The following is a 16,958-nucleotide window of genomic DNA, read 5'->3' on the forward strand; positions in this document are numbered from 1 at the left end:
ATGGTAATAAAAAAATTCAAGAGGTTTATTTTATGCGATAATTTTATGCTTATTTGGCAAAAAAGGTTTTGGTAGCCCCGTTTACAGGACGTATTATGGTATACTGTTGTCCGTCCTTCGTTTACATATCGGACAATAACTCAAAAACGCTTTAACCAATTTGCATTAAACTTTGGTGAATTGTTTCTTTCTATTGACATGAGCTCCCTTTCAATTTTTATAAATTTTAGATTTTACGTTTCCGAGTTATGGGGTGTTATTCATTAAAAAGGGGGATTTTCCAGTTTTCCTGCACTTACCCTTTATTGAATAATCTGAAAATGTTCTCAATTATTATATGACTTGTTGTGTATAAAGATAGACCAATTATTATATGACTTGTTATGTATAAAGATAGACCAATTATTATATGACTTGTTATGTATAAAGATAGACCAATTATTATATGACTTGTTGTGTATAAAGAAAGACCAATTATTATATGATTTGTTATGTATAAGATAGACCAATTATTATATGACTTGTTATGTATAAAGATAGACTAGTTATTATATGACTTGTTGTGTATAAAGATAGACCAATTATTATATGACTTGTTATGTATAAAGATAGACCAATTATTATATGACTTGTTATGTATAAAGATAGACCAATTATTATATGACTTGTTGTGTATAAAGAAAGACCAATTATTATATGACTTGTTATGTATAAAGATAGACCAGTTATTATATGACTTGTTGTGTATAAAGATAGACCAATTATTATATGACTTGTTATGTATAAAGATAGAACATTGTACAATTGAAAGCAAGAACAAATTAATTCCTGTAATGTTTTAAGGGGCTGTAAGTCAGTACACTTTTGAGGGCAGTAACCAAAGGAACACTCCTTTAAACTGATACAAATTAAATGTTTTAGATAACCGGTGGGGCTGGATTTGTTGGTTCCCACCTGGTTGACAGACTAATGATAGAAGGACATGAAGTGACTGTTGTTGATAATTTCTTCACTGGTCGGAAGAGAAATGTGGAACATTGGATTGGCCATGAAAATTTTGAGTTACTGAATCATGATGTAATCAATCCCTTATTTATAGAAGGTTTGTTTAACTGTAATCAATCCCTTATTTATAGAAGGTTTGTTTCACTGTAATCAATCCCTTATTTATAGAAGTTTTGTTTCACTGTAATCAATCCCTTATTTATAGAAGTTTTGTTTGACTAATCAATCCCTTATTTATGGAAGGTTAATTTCACTTTTCACACAATTTACTTTAATGTTTTCATATTAAGAAATTACTAACAATGTCATTGTAAAGTTCATGTTTTGAATCTTATAACAATGCTTATAGAATTGTAAAACAGTATTCATAATGACATTCTTAAAGTGATATGATTCCTCTTTAACAAAAAGATGAATATTTTTTATATACTTGAATTGCTAAGTTTTACTATAAATTTGTGTACAAAGGCTTTCTTTCAAACAGAAATCATTTATTTATCATAATCTTCAAAAATATACTGCTATTGAATTATTGTCTTCCAGTACTCTTATTTGCATACAGCTTTTTTACATACATATAAGAAGATGTGGTATGAGTGCAAATGAGACAACTCTCCATACAAGTCACAGTTTGTAAAAGTAAACCATTATAGGTCAAAGTACGGCCTTCAACACTGAGCCTTGGTTCACACCGAACAGCAAGCTATATGCATTGAGTTTTTGTTGGAAATCTGGCAATCGCACAGCACGATTTCAAAGGGAAAAACTGTGATGAAAGAAAAAGTAAACAAAAGTGGAAGGAATTAAACAGGATTAACAGATTCTGAAATAAATCTTTAAAATACACCAAATCATTTAACAACTGTTATGACAAAGTTCAATAAACAATTCTAAATAGAAAAAATATAATAAACCCAACTTAAAATCATCTCGCATGCTCCATGCATCTGTGTTGGTCAAGGTCACAATTCGTTAATCTTAGACAACAAAACCTGAAGGTTAATTAGCAGTCAATGTTTTTGATCAAAAATCACTGATTGAAATATTTGTTGTTGATTATATGTTAAGAGTTTGGAAGAAATGTCCAACAGACACAGTGAATATTGTTTCTGATGGGTTCTTTTGAAAATGAATAAGAAGACCTCAGATGTGTTATTTTATACCCCTAACTATTTAATTGAACAGATGTATATTTACATTGCAGTTGATCAGGTTTACCACTTAGCATCACCAGCCTCTCCACCTAATTACATGTATAATCCAGTCAAAACTATCAAGACAAATACCATTGGCACAAATAATATGTTAGGTGAGTTATTAGTTTCTTCATTGAAATAGAAGTCATGCTTGGGTTAATGATGTTTTATCAATATTTTAAAACTATCTCAATAAATGTCAGAATTTTTATGGAAAAAACATAAACTAATGTATAGCATTAATGAAAAATAAAAGGGATATGGTGTGAAAAATATTTGTAAAATACATTTTGGCCTTACATGTGGTAGATAGTCATATAGTATCATAGAAAGAACATGCTTATTGTAGTTGGATTTTTTTCACTTGTAAGTTGCTGAGAGGTCTTTTGCAAAAGCACTATTCAGTAAGATTAATCTTGCTCTATTTTGAAAAAAACCCTACTATTAATGGTCAGTTTGGTGAAAGATGAATTAAGACAGTAATTATTTTAAATTTTAGGACTTACAAAACGTGTGAGAGGTAGACTGTTGTTAGCCTCTACTTCTGAGGTCTATGGAGGTAAGTATGGTGTGAAAAATAATTACACATAAAGTGGTAAGAGCATATAAGTTTACCTTAAATCCATAATTCCCATCTTTCCAAGAACAATTATACACAGTGAAAGTTTAACTTGCCCATGTGGTTTTTTTTCCAATTGATATACTTTTATTAGTCCCATACCGGCAAAGCTGAAGGGGACTTTAGGTTTGCATTCTGTCTGTCCATCTGTCAGTCCATTAAATCAGTTTTCCACACTTTTTTTCTTCATGGTTGAAGATATTGATTTGATATTTGGTATATAGTTTTATCATGACCAGTTACAGATCAAGAATGAATTTTGTTCCGTTCAGATGATTTTTTTTTTGCATATTTATGGTCCTTGGACTTAGAAAATACACGCAAGTAATCAGTTTTCCACACGTTTTTTTGTCATGCTTGAAGATATTGATTTGATATTTGGTATAAAGTTTAACCATGACAAGTTTCAGATCATGTTAGCATTTTGTTTTTGCATGAATTTTTAACTGGAATGGAACTACATATTGCCATGCAATACTCTCAGAATGCTTGTAAGAATTATAAAACTCGTCCGAAGACACATTAGTTTTCGCACTCTAACTTTAGTTTAAGTGAATGGATCTCTATGAAATTTTACCATAAAGTTCAATACCACCAAAAGAAGGTAGGGATTGATTTTGGGGGTTATGGTACCAACAGTTAAGGAATTAGGGGCCAAAAAGGGGCCAAAAATAAGCATTTTTGTAACTTCCAGACATAACTTGTAAGTGTATGGATCTCTCTGACATTGTACCACAAGGTTCCATATCACAAAGGGAATGCTGGGATTGATTTTTGGGGTAATTGCCTCAAAATTTTAGGAATTAGGGGCCAAAAAGGGGCAAAAAACAAGCATTTTTCTAGTTTCATGACAATAACTTGTGTGTAAGTGTATGGATCTCTCTGACATTGTATCACAAGGTTCCATATCACAAAGGGAATGCTGGGATTGATTTTGGGGGTAATTGCCTTCAAATTTTAGGAATTAGGGGCCAAAAAGGGGCAAAAAACAAGCATTTTTCTAGTTTCCAGACAATAACTTGTGTTCAGGTGTATGAATCTCTCTGAAATTGTACTGCAAGGTACCATACCACAAAGGGAAGGCTGGGATTGATTTTGGGGGTAATTCCCTCAAAATTTTAGGAATTAGGGGCCATAAAAGGGCCAAAAAACAAGCATTTTTCTAGTTTCAGGACAATAACTTGTGTGTAAGTGTATGGATCTTTCTGAAATTGTGCTGCAAGGTTCCATATCACAAAGGGAAAGCTGGGTTTGAGTTTGGGGGTAATTGCCCTAAACGTTTAGGAATTTGGGGCCAAAAAACAAGCATTTTTCTAGTTTCCAGACAATAACTTGTGTTCAAGTGTATGGATCTCTCTGAAATTGTACTGCAAGGTACCATACCAGAAAGGGAAGACTGGGATTGAGTTTGGGGGTGATGAATCATAAGGGAGTTCAAAAAATTTGTGGGGGGGGGGGGATTTTTTTTTCCTTTTTTTTCTTTAAAATTTTCCATTTTAAATTGGTTATTTCTGATTTATATATAAAAGCAAATAATAATGATATGGTTTGAATAGGTAAATTAAGCATTTTTAAGTTCTTAGACCACTTTCATTCTGTGTCACAAACCTATCCTGTGTCAAATATTTAATTACAATCCAAATTCAGTGCTGTATCAAGCTTGAATGTTGTGTCCATACTTGCCCCAACTGTTCAGGGTTTGACCTCTGCGGTCGTATCATGCTGCGCCCAAGCGAAGCATTTTATTGAAAATTGTAGTTGTATGATAAGTAATCATCTGTCATTATTTTTGAAATTATAACGTTAACACTTTCACATGGAACTTTTTGTGAAAATTAAAGTTGTGTATCCTTTCCATCAAATGAAATATGTTTTCATTCTGTCAGTTTTTGGTCAATTATAAACATATGCAGGATGTTATTTGATAGATTTAAAACACCTTTCGATCAAATATTTTTTGGGGAAAAAACAGCTTTCTTTTTTATTGGGTTTTGGAGGTGTTGTTGGCAACAAAATAGCTCACTTAATGGGATTGCTTTTCATGAGTAGAAGATCCTTTTCCAGTTGTAATCAAATGAGTTACTTCTATAGCTCAATTGGTTAGAGTGCTGTATCTTACACAGAAGTTCTATGTTACTTCTTTAGCTCAATTGGTTAGAGTGCTGAATCTTACACAGAAGTTCCATATTACTTCTTTAGCTCAATTGGTTAGAGTGCTGAATCTTACACAGTTCCATGTTACTTCTTTAGCTGAATTGGTTAGAGTACAAAATCTCACACAGAAGTTCCATGTTATTTCTTTAGCTCAATTGGTTAGAGTGTCGAATCTTACACAGAAGTTCCATGTTACTTCTATAGCTCAATTGGTTAGAGTGCAAAATCTTACACAGAAGTTTAATGTTACTTCTATAGCTCAATTAATTGGTATGAGTGCTGAATCTTACACAGAAGTTCCATGTTACTTCTATAGCTTAATTGGTTAGAGTGCAAAATCTTACACAGAAGTTCCCTGTTACTTCTTTAGCTCAATTGGTTAGAGTGCTGAATCTTACACAGAAATTCCATGTTACTTCTATAGCTCAATTGGTTAGAGTACTGAATCTTACACAGAAGTTCTATGTTACTTTTTTAGTTCAATAGGTTAGAGTGCCAAATCTTACACAGAAGTTCCATGTTACTTCTTAAGCTCAATTGGTTAGAGTGCCGAATCTTACAGAGAAGTTCCATGTTACTTCTATCGCTCAATTGGTTAGAGTGCTGAATCTTACACAGAAGTTCCATGTTACTTCTTTAGCTCAATTGGTTAGAGTGCTGAATGTTACACAAAGGTTCCATATCTTAAAAAAGAACATGATAGTGTTTATACATGTGATATCAAGTCAAGGTTTGTGTTGTTAAAAGTCATTATGGCATGGTGACATTTGTGGTGGGGAAGTGTAATAGGATTGCTTCCCTTGAGTAGAAGACACATAGCCAGTTGTAGAGAAGTATTTCTTTAACTCAGTCAGTAAGAGGGTCCTGGTTCAAAACCTCGAGATGACAATATCTCCAGATGACAATATCTTAATTTCAAAGGTAGAATAATTTTTTCCTGTTTCACTCCTATAGTTCACATTATTGGAATGGAAGAATACTAAACAGATCTGCATCATATGCAGTTGTGCAGTTTTGATGGGATAATTTTGAAGTGACTTTTCCTTACAACTTACACAGAAGGGAGATATTTTTTCATGTCAAAAACAAAATTTAATTTCTTATTTGACTTATAATGGTTTGACCACAATTTAAGTACAAGAAAATCCTATTTTCATTAAATTTTTTCTCATTTTCAGATCCAGAGATCCATCCACAGAATGAAGATTATTGGGGACATGTGAATCCTATAGGACCAAGAGCATGTTATGATGAGGGTAAAAGAGTAGCAGAAACAATGTGTTATGCTTATCATAGACAGGTGAACAATTATTCTAAGTCAAAGACATATTGAGTTTAGCTTTTTTGAATTAGTGCTTTGTTAAGAAAGGGCATATTTTGGCATTTATAATTTAATTTGATAACAGGCAAGTACATGTATGGTGAATTCAGAATTTTTATGCCCCACCTAGGGGCATTATGTTTTTCGGTCTGTGCATCCGTCCGTTCATTCGTCCGTCTGTCCGTCCGTCCGTCTGTCCCGCTTCAGGTTAAAGTTTTTGGTCAAAGTTGTTTTTGATTAAGTTGAAGTCCAATCAACTTGAAACTTAGTACACATGTCCCCTATGATATGATCTTTCTAATTTTAATGCCAAATTAGAGTTTTGACCCCAATTTCCCGGTCCCCTGAACATAGAAAATGATAGCGCGAGTGGGGCATCCGTGTACTATGGACACATTCTTGTTTAAGATAGCATTATTGTATGCAACATTTCCTGACATTGTAATGATAGATCACTCATTTTTGTCCATTGATCACAAATTGTAATGATAGATCACTCATTTTTGTCCATTGATCACAAATTGTTATGATAGATCACTCATTTTTGTCCATTGATCACAAATTGCACTAATTTTTAAAATTGCACACAACAATTCTTAATTTACAGTATTGTAATTCTGCACACCTTCCGAATCCTCGCATTTTATTGACTAACTGTTTAAAGTAGAAAGAGGAATTCACAGTACCCAGTCTAATAATACAGCAATGTGGAAATGGCAATCAGAAATGCCATCAGATTGACATTTTCTATTGTTTGTTCATGAGTAGCTGAACAATGTAGAAAGATTCAAACAAATGATACCTTGGTGTATTACTTATAAATGTTTAAGAAACAGTTTACTGACATTTATGTACCATTTCTCCTGGTCCAGTCACATTTCAGATCCTACCAACTGATATAATGTTAATGTACTTATCCTGAATAGGCTTGACATTATTTATCAGTTGATATATAGCAAACCAAAATTAGTCATATTGAATGCCTTTCACTTGAGTTGGAAATGAATGCAAATTTATTTAGGTGTAATGCACCTTTAAAAATGCTCCAAATTCATTAAATTGTATTTTAAGTGCTCTAGTACATTCATATGCATAGAAGGCGAAATACATACAAATCAAAAGCATAAAGCATAGACCTAAACACAGCCTGCCATGCATGATTTAGCTAATAGAAAATTAGTATTACTTTTTGATGGAAAATCATTATTAACAGTAAATTTCAGGATGGTACAGAAATCAGAGTAGCTAGAATATTTAATACATTTGGTCCCAGAATGCATCTGAATGATGGCCGAGTTGTCAGTAACTTTATACTCCAGTCTTTACAAGATCAACCTATAACTGTAAGTATGTCAATCGGATATAAAATTCCTAAGTAAAAAAGATTTTTTTTGGAAAGGGTTAATGCCCTTTCTTTGGATGCAAACTGATTGATTTAACAGTAGGATTGTTTATTGGTTTAGGAAATCAAGTGACCAGAGCAGGTATATTATTCTTACAATGATGGTAATGTGCAGAAATGATATACGCTACCTACATCTTCAACCAAAGAGACTAAAACATGGAAGTTGGTTTTCAACACAAAACACATGTCCCACTTTTCTCATGTCTATGTTAAAAAGGAAAGCAACTGCAAAAAAATTCTTATCTGCACAAAACTTTAAGATGCACGACTGGATATGTTACAAATGAATGTATCTGATGTTTTTATGTAAGTAGTAGAAACAAGACAAATAACATCATAACATTTAAATTAATAACTAGGATCTTTTCAATTATATAATATATTCTTTGAAAACAATGACATGAGCAATTGAGTTACATCTTTTCTGCCTGTCAGGCATAGAACGATAAGTTATTTCTGATATTGAACTGTGCCAGATTGCTATGATTTTCTATTGTATATATATGGTGAGGGCTATGATTTCAATTGTAGATATAAGTTGAGGGCAAGTTATTTCTGATATATGGTGAGGGATTGCTATGATTTTCTATTGTAGATATATGGTGAGGGCAAACAGACCAGGTCATTTCAGTATGTGTCAGATTTAGTGGATGGTTTAATCAGATTGATGAATAGTAACTATTCCATGCCAATTAATATTGGTAATCCAGATGAGTACACCATTGGAGACTTTGCAAAAATTATTAAAGGTTTAGTTGGTATGTAAATTTATTAAAGGTTTAGTTGGTATGTAAATTAATTAAAGGTATACCGTAGAAAGGCTTGTATAGTCCACGGTTTTATTCTCCAAAATTGGATCTTCCAGACGGGGTGCGGACTATAGAGTACAATAAGCAAGAAATAAGAGAAACATTTCAATTTCGCGGGCGAGGTGGTTTATGTTCCGCCATCTTTGTTATTTATATTGTAGAGGGCGCTCTTATCATTTTTCAAACTAATAATTTTAACTCATCCATATTAATTAGTTATTTCTATTCAATATCAAATTAATACTGATAAATATAAAAACTAAACCTTTCATTACAAATTTCTCGTTTCTTTTCAATGCATTGGTTGAAATAAACTGGTATCTGCTTGATTGAAACGATACAAATATATTGAAAAAGACAACCGTAAACCAGCTTAGAATTTGTAAACTACAAAACGTAATCGGTTATTGTTCGTTCCGTTTTGGTGTTTCATACTGACTAATATGGTTTGTATTAGCTTAAGACCCTTCAAACATTAATTACAAAAGGATGGAACTGTTTTACTTTCAAAGTCGTATTATAGTGATATCTGTTATGTACCGATTTTGACTCTCACCGGTTAATTTTTTCTTTTACACGTGCTTTTTAAACTTCCTGTTTAAACATACACAAGTTTCTAAATTATTTTTTAAGTGAATTAAACTTATTTTAACAATCATGAAGCGTTCTAGAATCATTTACAAGCAGTTTCAGCTTCTGTTTGATGATGGAAAACAGGTTTTTCCAGGAAAATACCGCAAACGACCGCACAGGATTTGAAATTACCGGAGTTTCATTAGACCTTTTCTAACAGTTACAAAAAGTTTTTTTACCTAAAATTTCGCGGGGAGAAGGGGGTGCGGACTATGTACCAGTGCGAACTAAACAAGCCTTTCTACGGTAGTTGGTATGTAAATATTATTCTTTCACTTTGGTTTTAATATATTTATGAAGCATGGATATGCACATCTACATAGTATGTCCTTATTATCTACAAAGTTTCATGCAATTCTGTAGTGTGGTTTCAGAGGAGTTGAGATGACAGACTGTTGCAGTAGTATGTTTAGGCCAAAATTCTAAGTCCAAAAGGGGCATAACTCCTAGAAATAAATTGAATCATAATTTCCTGTCGATATACACATCTACATAGTATGTCCTTATTATTTACAAAGTTTCTTGAACTTCTGTTGAGCAGTTCCAGAAGAGTTGTGATGACAAGAATAGGACTGACAGACGGGTCAAAACATTATATCCTACAGAACTTTGTTCCGTGGCTATGATAATGGGTTCAGTTATAATGGTGTGTTCTTTTAAACTTTTATGTTAATTTTTGAAGCAATTAATAGTGAATACCTTTAATTAGGCATCAGTTATGTCTGTTTGAGCCAATTAATTTTTATAGCAGTAAACAGGTTTTGTAATTATCGTGCATTAATATTCTATTAGCATGGTTATGACATATGATATTAGTCTAAAAGATCATGCGTCTGACCGTCTGTCCTTTTTTTTTTTGGCTGTGACGATGCAAAGACAAGACATAGTGATCCTAGATTTCATCAGTATCTTCAACAGTCAGGTTCAGTCTGTTGTTTAAATTGTTTACCTGAATTGCCCACAGCGAAAGTAGGTCTAGTAACCGCTCGACTCCATCCATCATTCCCTATCAATGACCTTGGGTAGAAAAGTTTTCTTGGCTTCTATGAAAAGGAAGAATTTGCTATTTAGTCTGCAGCTTGATAATATGAGTTGTAGTGGTCCAGCTACTTCCTGTTAGCCCATAGATTGAAATTTTATAACACTCATTTTACATGAAAAAAAATATGGTCAAACTTTTCTTTGCTTCTATATATGGAGGCAAATAATTTTATATTTTGGTCTTGAGCTTGAAAATGTTGAGTTGTAGTGTGTAAGCAGCATTTACATCTGCTTTGCAGCCACTTTCTCTTTGCCGAAAGCATGAAATTTTACAATGCTCATTTTACAAGGAAAATATCATAGTTTTGGAAATCATCTTCATCTGATATGCTTCAGTACACCTGTTACCTCAATCAGTTACATGCTGCAATGCAGGTCCAGACCAAGTATTGGTCTTTGTCAAACATTCACAAAATTTTACAAAACTTGGAAGTATCTTCATGATTAAGTTATAGCATCTGAATGAAAAGATGGAATATTTATTTTAATTTTTTTCTGTATGTTACTTATAAATGGAAATAGTACTTTGAGTTAATGTCTAAATACTTTCTATAGTTAGAGTTTAAAAACTTCAGTTACCCTTGAAACTTTCCTTGAATTTTAGGAAACCTTTATAGAAAGTTCTTCATACTCATGAGAAAACATCTAACGTAAATTTAGGGGCCTCGGTGGCCGAGTGGTCTAAGTAGTTACTACTGTAATCACTAGCCAGTCAACACTGAGGTTGTGAGTTTGAACCCCGCTCTTGTGGGTGCACTTGACTCCAATCTTAATTGACTAGGATTGTCAGTTTTCCTATCGAAGGTCGTGGTTTTCTCCGGGCACTCCGGCTTCCTCCACCAATAAAAACTGGCCGCCACGAAATAGCCCAAAAGCGGTGCTTAAAAGTGGCGTTAAAACACCAAAAATCAAAATCCAATCTAACGTAAATTTAGATTTGTTTTCCATTTTTCTTTTTTATATGAGCTTAGTTTTTTTGGAAGTCAATATATTAAGGCACAGGGTTTGGTATATGATTTTAAAACTTGATCAACTTTGTCAAAGTTTAATTGAATTTTACAATACTTGGGACAGAATCTTCTTCATAACAAAGAGATAGCACCTTGAGCAAAATTGTGATTGTTTGCTTTTTCATGTTCTGTATTTTACTGACAATTTGGCTTAGAGTTTTAGCAGTAGACATCACATGTTTGAACTGATAGCCAAGATACAGGGTTAACAAATTTTTGTAATGGATAGGAATCCCAAGGAGCCTGTTAGTATACATCAGGCGATAAGTCAGACGAGTGTGCACCCAACACACATCCCCCCTTTTCTCCATAAAAAAGAAGAAAATAAGGTCCTCTAATCCTAATTCTCAGGAGCTGAAGGAAATGTTTCTCAAGTGAGCTTTATCTGAAAAAGTAAAAAAAGACAAACAAAAGAAATTGGATCAGGAAGCTCAAAAATATATGAAAAAGTTGCTTTATTTTATACATTATTAAATTCTTTTGGAATATTTTCAGGTGGGAATAGTAAAATTGTTAAAAAACCTCCTATGACTGATGATCCCAGGAAAAGAAAGCCAGATATTACAAGAGCTAAAAATATTCTTGGCTGGTCACCTAAAGTAAGTCATATATTATCATATCTCTATCATTTACTTGTAACTTATTCAGCCTTTTTGAAATTTTGTACTCAGGCTTTGTTATATAAAACATTTCATGACTGATGATAAAGGGTCTATATGATTTTTAAGATTATACACTGTTTATTATTTTTCTCCATTGGAGCAAGTATAAATTTGTAAATTTAATTGTCAAGATTAGATAAATATCATCATCAATGAGGTTAAATGGTACAGAATGTTTCTCCTAGCACTTATTCTATCAGTGTTATTCTATCAGTGTACTCCACTATTAGCATAATGGTAATGTGATGCTTGGTTTTGCTTGAACATGCTAGTATCTGAAATGATTTTTATACACTACTAATTAATTTTATCTGGCTAATAAAAACTACTATAAAATAAATCGGACATTTAAGTAATCAGTATTCTTATTTTTAATGTTGGCATTTATGTAGTTTTTTGATGAAAGGAAAGGAAACAGTATTTTTTGTTAATCAATATAAAAGTAAGATGTGGTATGATTGCCTATGAGACAACTCTCTACAAGAGACCAAATAATGTACAAGTAAAGATGTCTCACAGAACTGATGTTGAAATTTTCTGTTATAAAACACACACAAAATATAATACTTTTTCGTGACATTTTAGGTTAAAAAATATTTTTTTTAAAATTGTCCAAAGTTTGGTAAGGTGCAAGTCAGATCCAACTGAAATGATGTGTCCTGTATTGTCCCATCAGCCTAAAAACTGTATTTATAGCACAGAAACAGTATTTCCCATGATAGGGCTGCTATGGTCGTATTAATATATAATAAAAAGTATTGAATGCTAGTAATATAAATTACCCCACAATCTTGTTTTCGGAATATAAATACATATATTAATTTTCCAGGTTCAATTAGAAGTTGGATTAAACAGGACAATAGAATATTTTAAAAATGAATTAAGAAGAACAACATTAGATGGACGACATTTTACAAAGTTACCAGGTGGTGCTTAGATATTGTATGTAAGGTCAGATGTGAGATGTTTTCATTCATATTGTTCATTTTATCATCCATAAAAAAAGTACATTATGCTAATGATTTTTCATCCCTACTGCAGAAATGATTGCTATATTACAATTACCCTGCCTGTCTGTTTGTCCTTCATTTGCTGATAAAAAAAAATGGCATCTGAAGAAATATTTTACTTTTCCATATTATACTGACAAATGGACTAAACATTTAGATACTGTCTATATTTAATGTTTTTAAAACACCAATGACCTGTAACTAACCTTTATGGAATTTCAGGAAGCTTTTACAGAAGTTTCTTCGTAGTCAAGAGATACCATCTAAAGTATAGTTTTACTACTTTTTTTCCATTTTCCCATATTTTACTAGCAAGTTTGTTTTGGGAGAACAATTTCTACTAGAAGGTATTTTTTGGCTAAAGACTTTAAAACTTCATAAATTTGTCAAATGTTCGTGGAGTTTTCCAAAACTTGGACAGAAACCTCTTCATATTCAGTACCCTTTGCAAAATTTTTTTCTTTTTTCTTTTTTCATTTTCTGTAATTTACTGATAACTGGACTGATTGGCAGTCACCATTGCACTTTTACACTGACAGCAACAGTTTCTGGCAAGACACAGGGTTCCTTGGAAACATTTTTAGATTTAAAGACCCATGGGTAATGTTAATGTGAATAAACTAAATGAATAGTGTAAATAATGGGGTTCAGTTATAATGGTGTGTTCTTTTTAACTTTTGTGTTCATTTTTGAAGCAATTAATAGTGAATACCTTTAATTAGGCATCTGTATCTGTATCCAATGAAATTCTGCCAACATAGGCACACCTCCGTATTTGGAGTAAAACAATAAAAAGGTTCCACCACCGCAATAGGATATGAATATTCTTCCACCAATATATTTACACTTTAAGCATTATGTACACAGTTCACAGTTTCAATTAAGATACTTATTTATCATTGTTTATGTAAGAGATAAAAAATGTCTGTATATTATTTAAGTAGAAATTTAAAAATTCTATTTAAGACTTAGTCTTGGCGATCTGCAAACACTCAGTTATGTCTGTTTGAGCCAATTATTTTTTTATAGAAGTAAACAAGTTTTGTAATTATCGTGTATTGATATTTGATTAGCATGTAATTTGGGCAATATCCAAAATTTATTGTTAGCACTTTTTTCATAAGACCCCCACTCATTTTCAATTTGATTGGAAATTTAATGCATTAGTGAAAAATTGTTTCAAACCCCTTTTAACAATAAAATCTAGAAAAGCCCTTAATACATTTGGTATATCTATGCACCTTTCCATTGGAATCATATATAATGAAATTCTTTGAAGTATATACTGTAAATCAGAAAAAAACCAATGTAACTTCTGATGTTTAAATCATGTGTGAAATTTCAAATGTTTAAATCCATTGTTTTATTTTGGAGCTATTTGTATTGTATTCAAATATTAGTGGCATCTTATCTATTATGAAGTTAATTTAGTTTACTGGCGATGTATCAGTAGCATAAGTAAATGTTTGCCAACTTTAAATCATAGAAGTTGCCTCTATTCTGATGCATCTGTACAATGATTGACAAACATTCAAACTTTCATATCTTAAATTGATGTAATGATTAGTCTTTACTATATACACATGATATACAGGTCATTTTGACATATATATTACATTAGGGATTTGGTTAAGTTTTACTATTGGGTTAATGTCTCTGATAAATATTATATATATAACACATAGCTGAGAGGGTGATAGACCTGATTATTACCCTGAGAAAACATTGTCAACCGCGACGGAGCCAAGGTTGACAATGTTTTTTCGAGGGGTAATAATCTGCTCTATCACCCTCTCAGCTATGTGTTATTAAATTTATTATACTGAATGTCTTATCATTATTGTCGTTTAAACTTAAATTAAAAGTAATGATCTATGAAGTCGTTTACAAAACAATGTTACAGTTGAACCAAATGTAAATGCAATACATTGACTTTTGAATTATCGATTTTTGATTGGTCCGCACTAGAGGGCGACATTCAAAAAAATTATCTCCCGCTGAGCCATGGGATAGAGTAAATTGTCTCGTCGTATGAACCAATCAAAATCTGGCATTTTAACGTAAAGTATAATAATGTGATATATCATTTATTATTCATGACTTCTTTCCTCTAGTATACAACACATATTTTGTACATTTGAGTGACTATAATCGACATATTACCATTGAGTAACTTTAGTTAAATTCTGCACTTAGATTTATTTACCAGATAAGTAATATTGTATATCAATGATCTTTCGCTGCACAATCTCTTTTATATATAATATATAATGCTGTTCCACTAAATTCAGATCACTATGACCCATATATTTACTCATGAGTGACTTCGATCAAGTTTTGTGTTTAAATTTGTAGATCAGAATTCCATAATGATACATTATTAATTTTTGACCTGCACAATCTTCATGTATGTATTGTAAAACTGATTTTTATAACATTAAAGTGACTTACTTTTTTTGTTATGCTTGAATCACTTGAGTTCATGTATTACAGAGTCACATGAAGGTATGTTTAGGATATTTTAACACTGCAGTGTAACACAGCATAAATCGTCTTCATTATTTGGGTCATCGCTACCTAAATAAACAGAAAATAATGAGGCATTCAGAACATCCATGATTTATATGTACAGTTTAAAGTTTAATTAACAAAACAAGAAAAACACCAACATAAATAAATCTTAATCTATCAGTGATTTCAGGCAAAGAATACCAATTATAATATGCAGTATGGTTTAATGTCAGTGTTAAAAAGATTGATATACCCATTATCAGCATCTTTCCAATTTGTGTTTTTTTTATTTTCTTCATTTCTAGTTTATTGGCCTGAAAATAATATTTAAAAATAAAAGAATATATATATGTTTAATAAATTAAACTTATGTATAACTTGGTGATTTCAGTAAACCTACTTATATCTACAACTTTTTATGAATCAAAGGATATGTTGGGTGTAAGTTAACACACTTTGAACAAATATCAATTTCAGATCTCATTAAAGCATAACTGTGATATAAATACTAACCTTAAGTATGCATAGAGAATATTAAGCTTCATATAAATGATTTGTAAGAAATACTTCCTAGTCAACCAGTGAAGAAATTGTAAACCATTTTTTTCATTACATCATATTTATTTTCATTAGATCATACTTTAATGAATATATTAATGTGGATTTATTTTTATGTATTATTTAATGGTGGGAATTGACAAATTTTTCTTCTATTCTATATGCCCATTAATTGTCACAGAACTTTTTTTTATTTCTTTTCTTAATATCATGCAAGAAAAACAAAATTCATTACGTTTCTATAGCCTCACTTATTTGAGTTTTAGTTCCCTAGCAAAAAGTAAGGCTATGCAGAAAAACATAATGATTTTCAGTATTTACACTTGATATTGTGGGATGTTTTATATGTTTGTGTATATGAAATGTATTTCATTTTGCTATAAACAAGGTATTATTTGAAACTGGAATAATTTTGAATTCTGGAAAATTGATTAGAATTTTATTTTCACTATCATTTCAGTATGAACTAACTAATCCCCCTTAGCCATGCGTGCATGGCTAACCCTATTTAGTTGGGTTAGTTTTCATCATAAATTTCTCATCAATTTTCCAGAATTCAAAATTATTCCAGATTCAAATAATTCCTTGTTTATAAGAGTTTGTGCCATTTCTTGTTTTATATCAAATGATATTGACACACGGTCATTTGCCATCAACTTGCCATGCCTGTGTATTGACACTTTTCTAATTAAACAATGCACATTTAAGAATTGATATTTGAACAGAAACATTGAGTTATGAAACCTTAAATAACATAAATTGGAGAACCCTGCTATTCAAATTTTGGCAATTTTTAGATGTGTTGTTGACATGCTTATGTCAAATGGACATCACACATTACTTTACACTACAAAATGTTGATAATGAGATCAGAGACATATAATACAATGTCTCTGATGAGATGAACCTAACATTTTCCTCTCTTATTTTTACCATATTTATTAAAAAATGAACATTACAGTAACCCTGGATATTGTAGGGTTATCCTTATACAAAATATTATTAGAGATGTGGGGTATTCATC

At 31.7% G+C, this 16,958-nt stretch overlaps 1 protein-coding gene across 2 annotated transcripts in view; it reads left to right on the plus strand.

Moving 5' to 3' along the window:
- LOC127737747 (UDP-glucuronic acid decarboxylase 1-like) overlaps positions 1 to 15,327 on the plus strand; it is a 31,264-nt gene extending 15,937 nt beyond the window's left edge. For both annotated transcript variants that reach the window (XM_052248634.1, XM_052248635.1), the window contains exons 5-12: positions 922 to 1,102; positions 2,210 to 2,314; positions 2,701 to 2,760; positions 6,153 to 6,274; positions 7,519 to 7,638; positions 8,296 to 8,458; positions 11,689 to 11,792; positions 12,685 to 15,327. In XM_052248634.1, coding sequence (XP_052104594.1) covers positions 922 to 1,102; positions 2,210 to 2,314; positions 2,701 to 2,760; positions 6,153 to 6,274; positions 7,519 to 7,638; positions 8,296 to 8,458; positions 11,689 to 11,792; positions 12,685 to 12,792 — 963 coding nt within the window. In that variant the 3' untranslated portion in view covers positions 12,793 to 15,327. The remainder of the gene's footprint in view (positions 1 to 921; positions 1,103 to 2,209; positions 2,315 to 2,700; positions 2,761 to 6,152; positions 6,275 to 7,518; positions 7,639 to 8,295; positions 8,459 to 11,688; positions 11,793 to 12,684) is intronic.
- Positions 15,328 to 16,958: the final 1,631 nt, after the last annotated feature.

Source organism: Mytilus californianus, unplaced genomic scaffold (assembly GCF_021869535.1).
Source record: "Mytilus californianus isolate M0D057914Y unplaced genomic scaffold, xbMytCali1.0.p SCAF_4, whole genome shotgun sequence".
NCBI classification, from domain to species: Eukaryota; Metazoa; Mollusca; class Bivalvia; order Mytilida; family Mytilidae; genus Mytilus; species Mytilus californianus.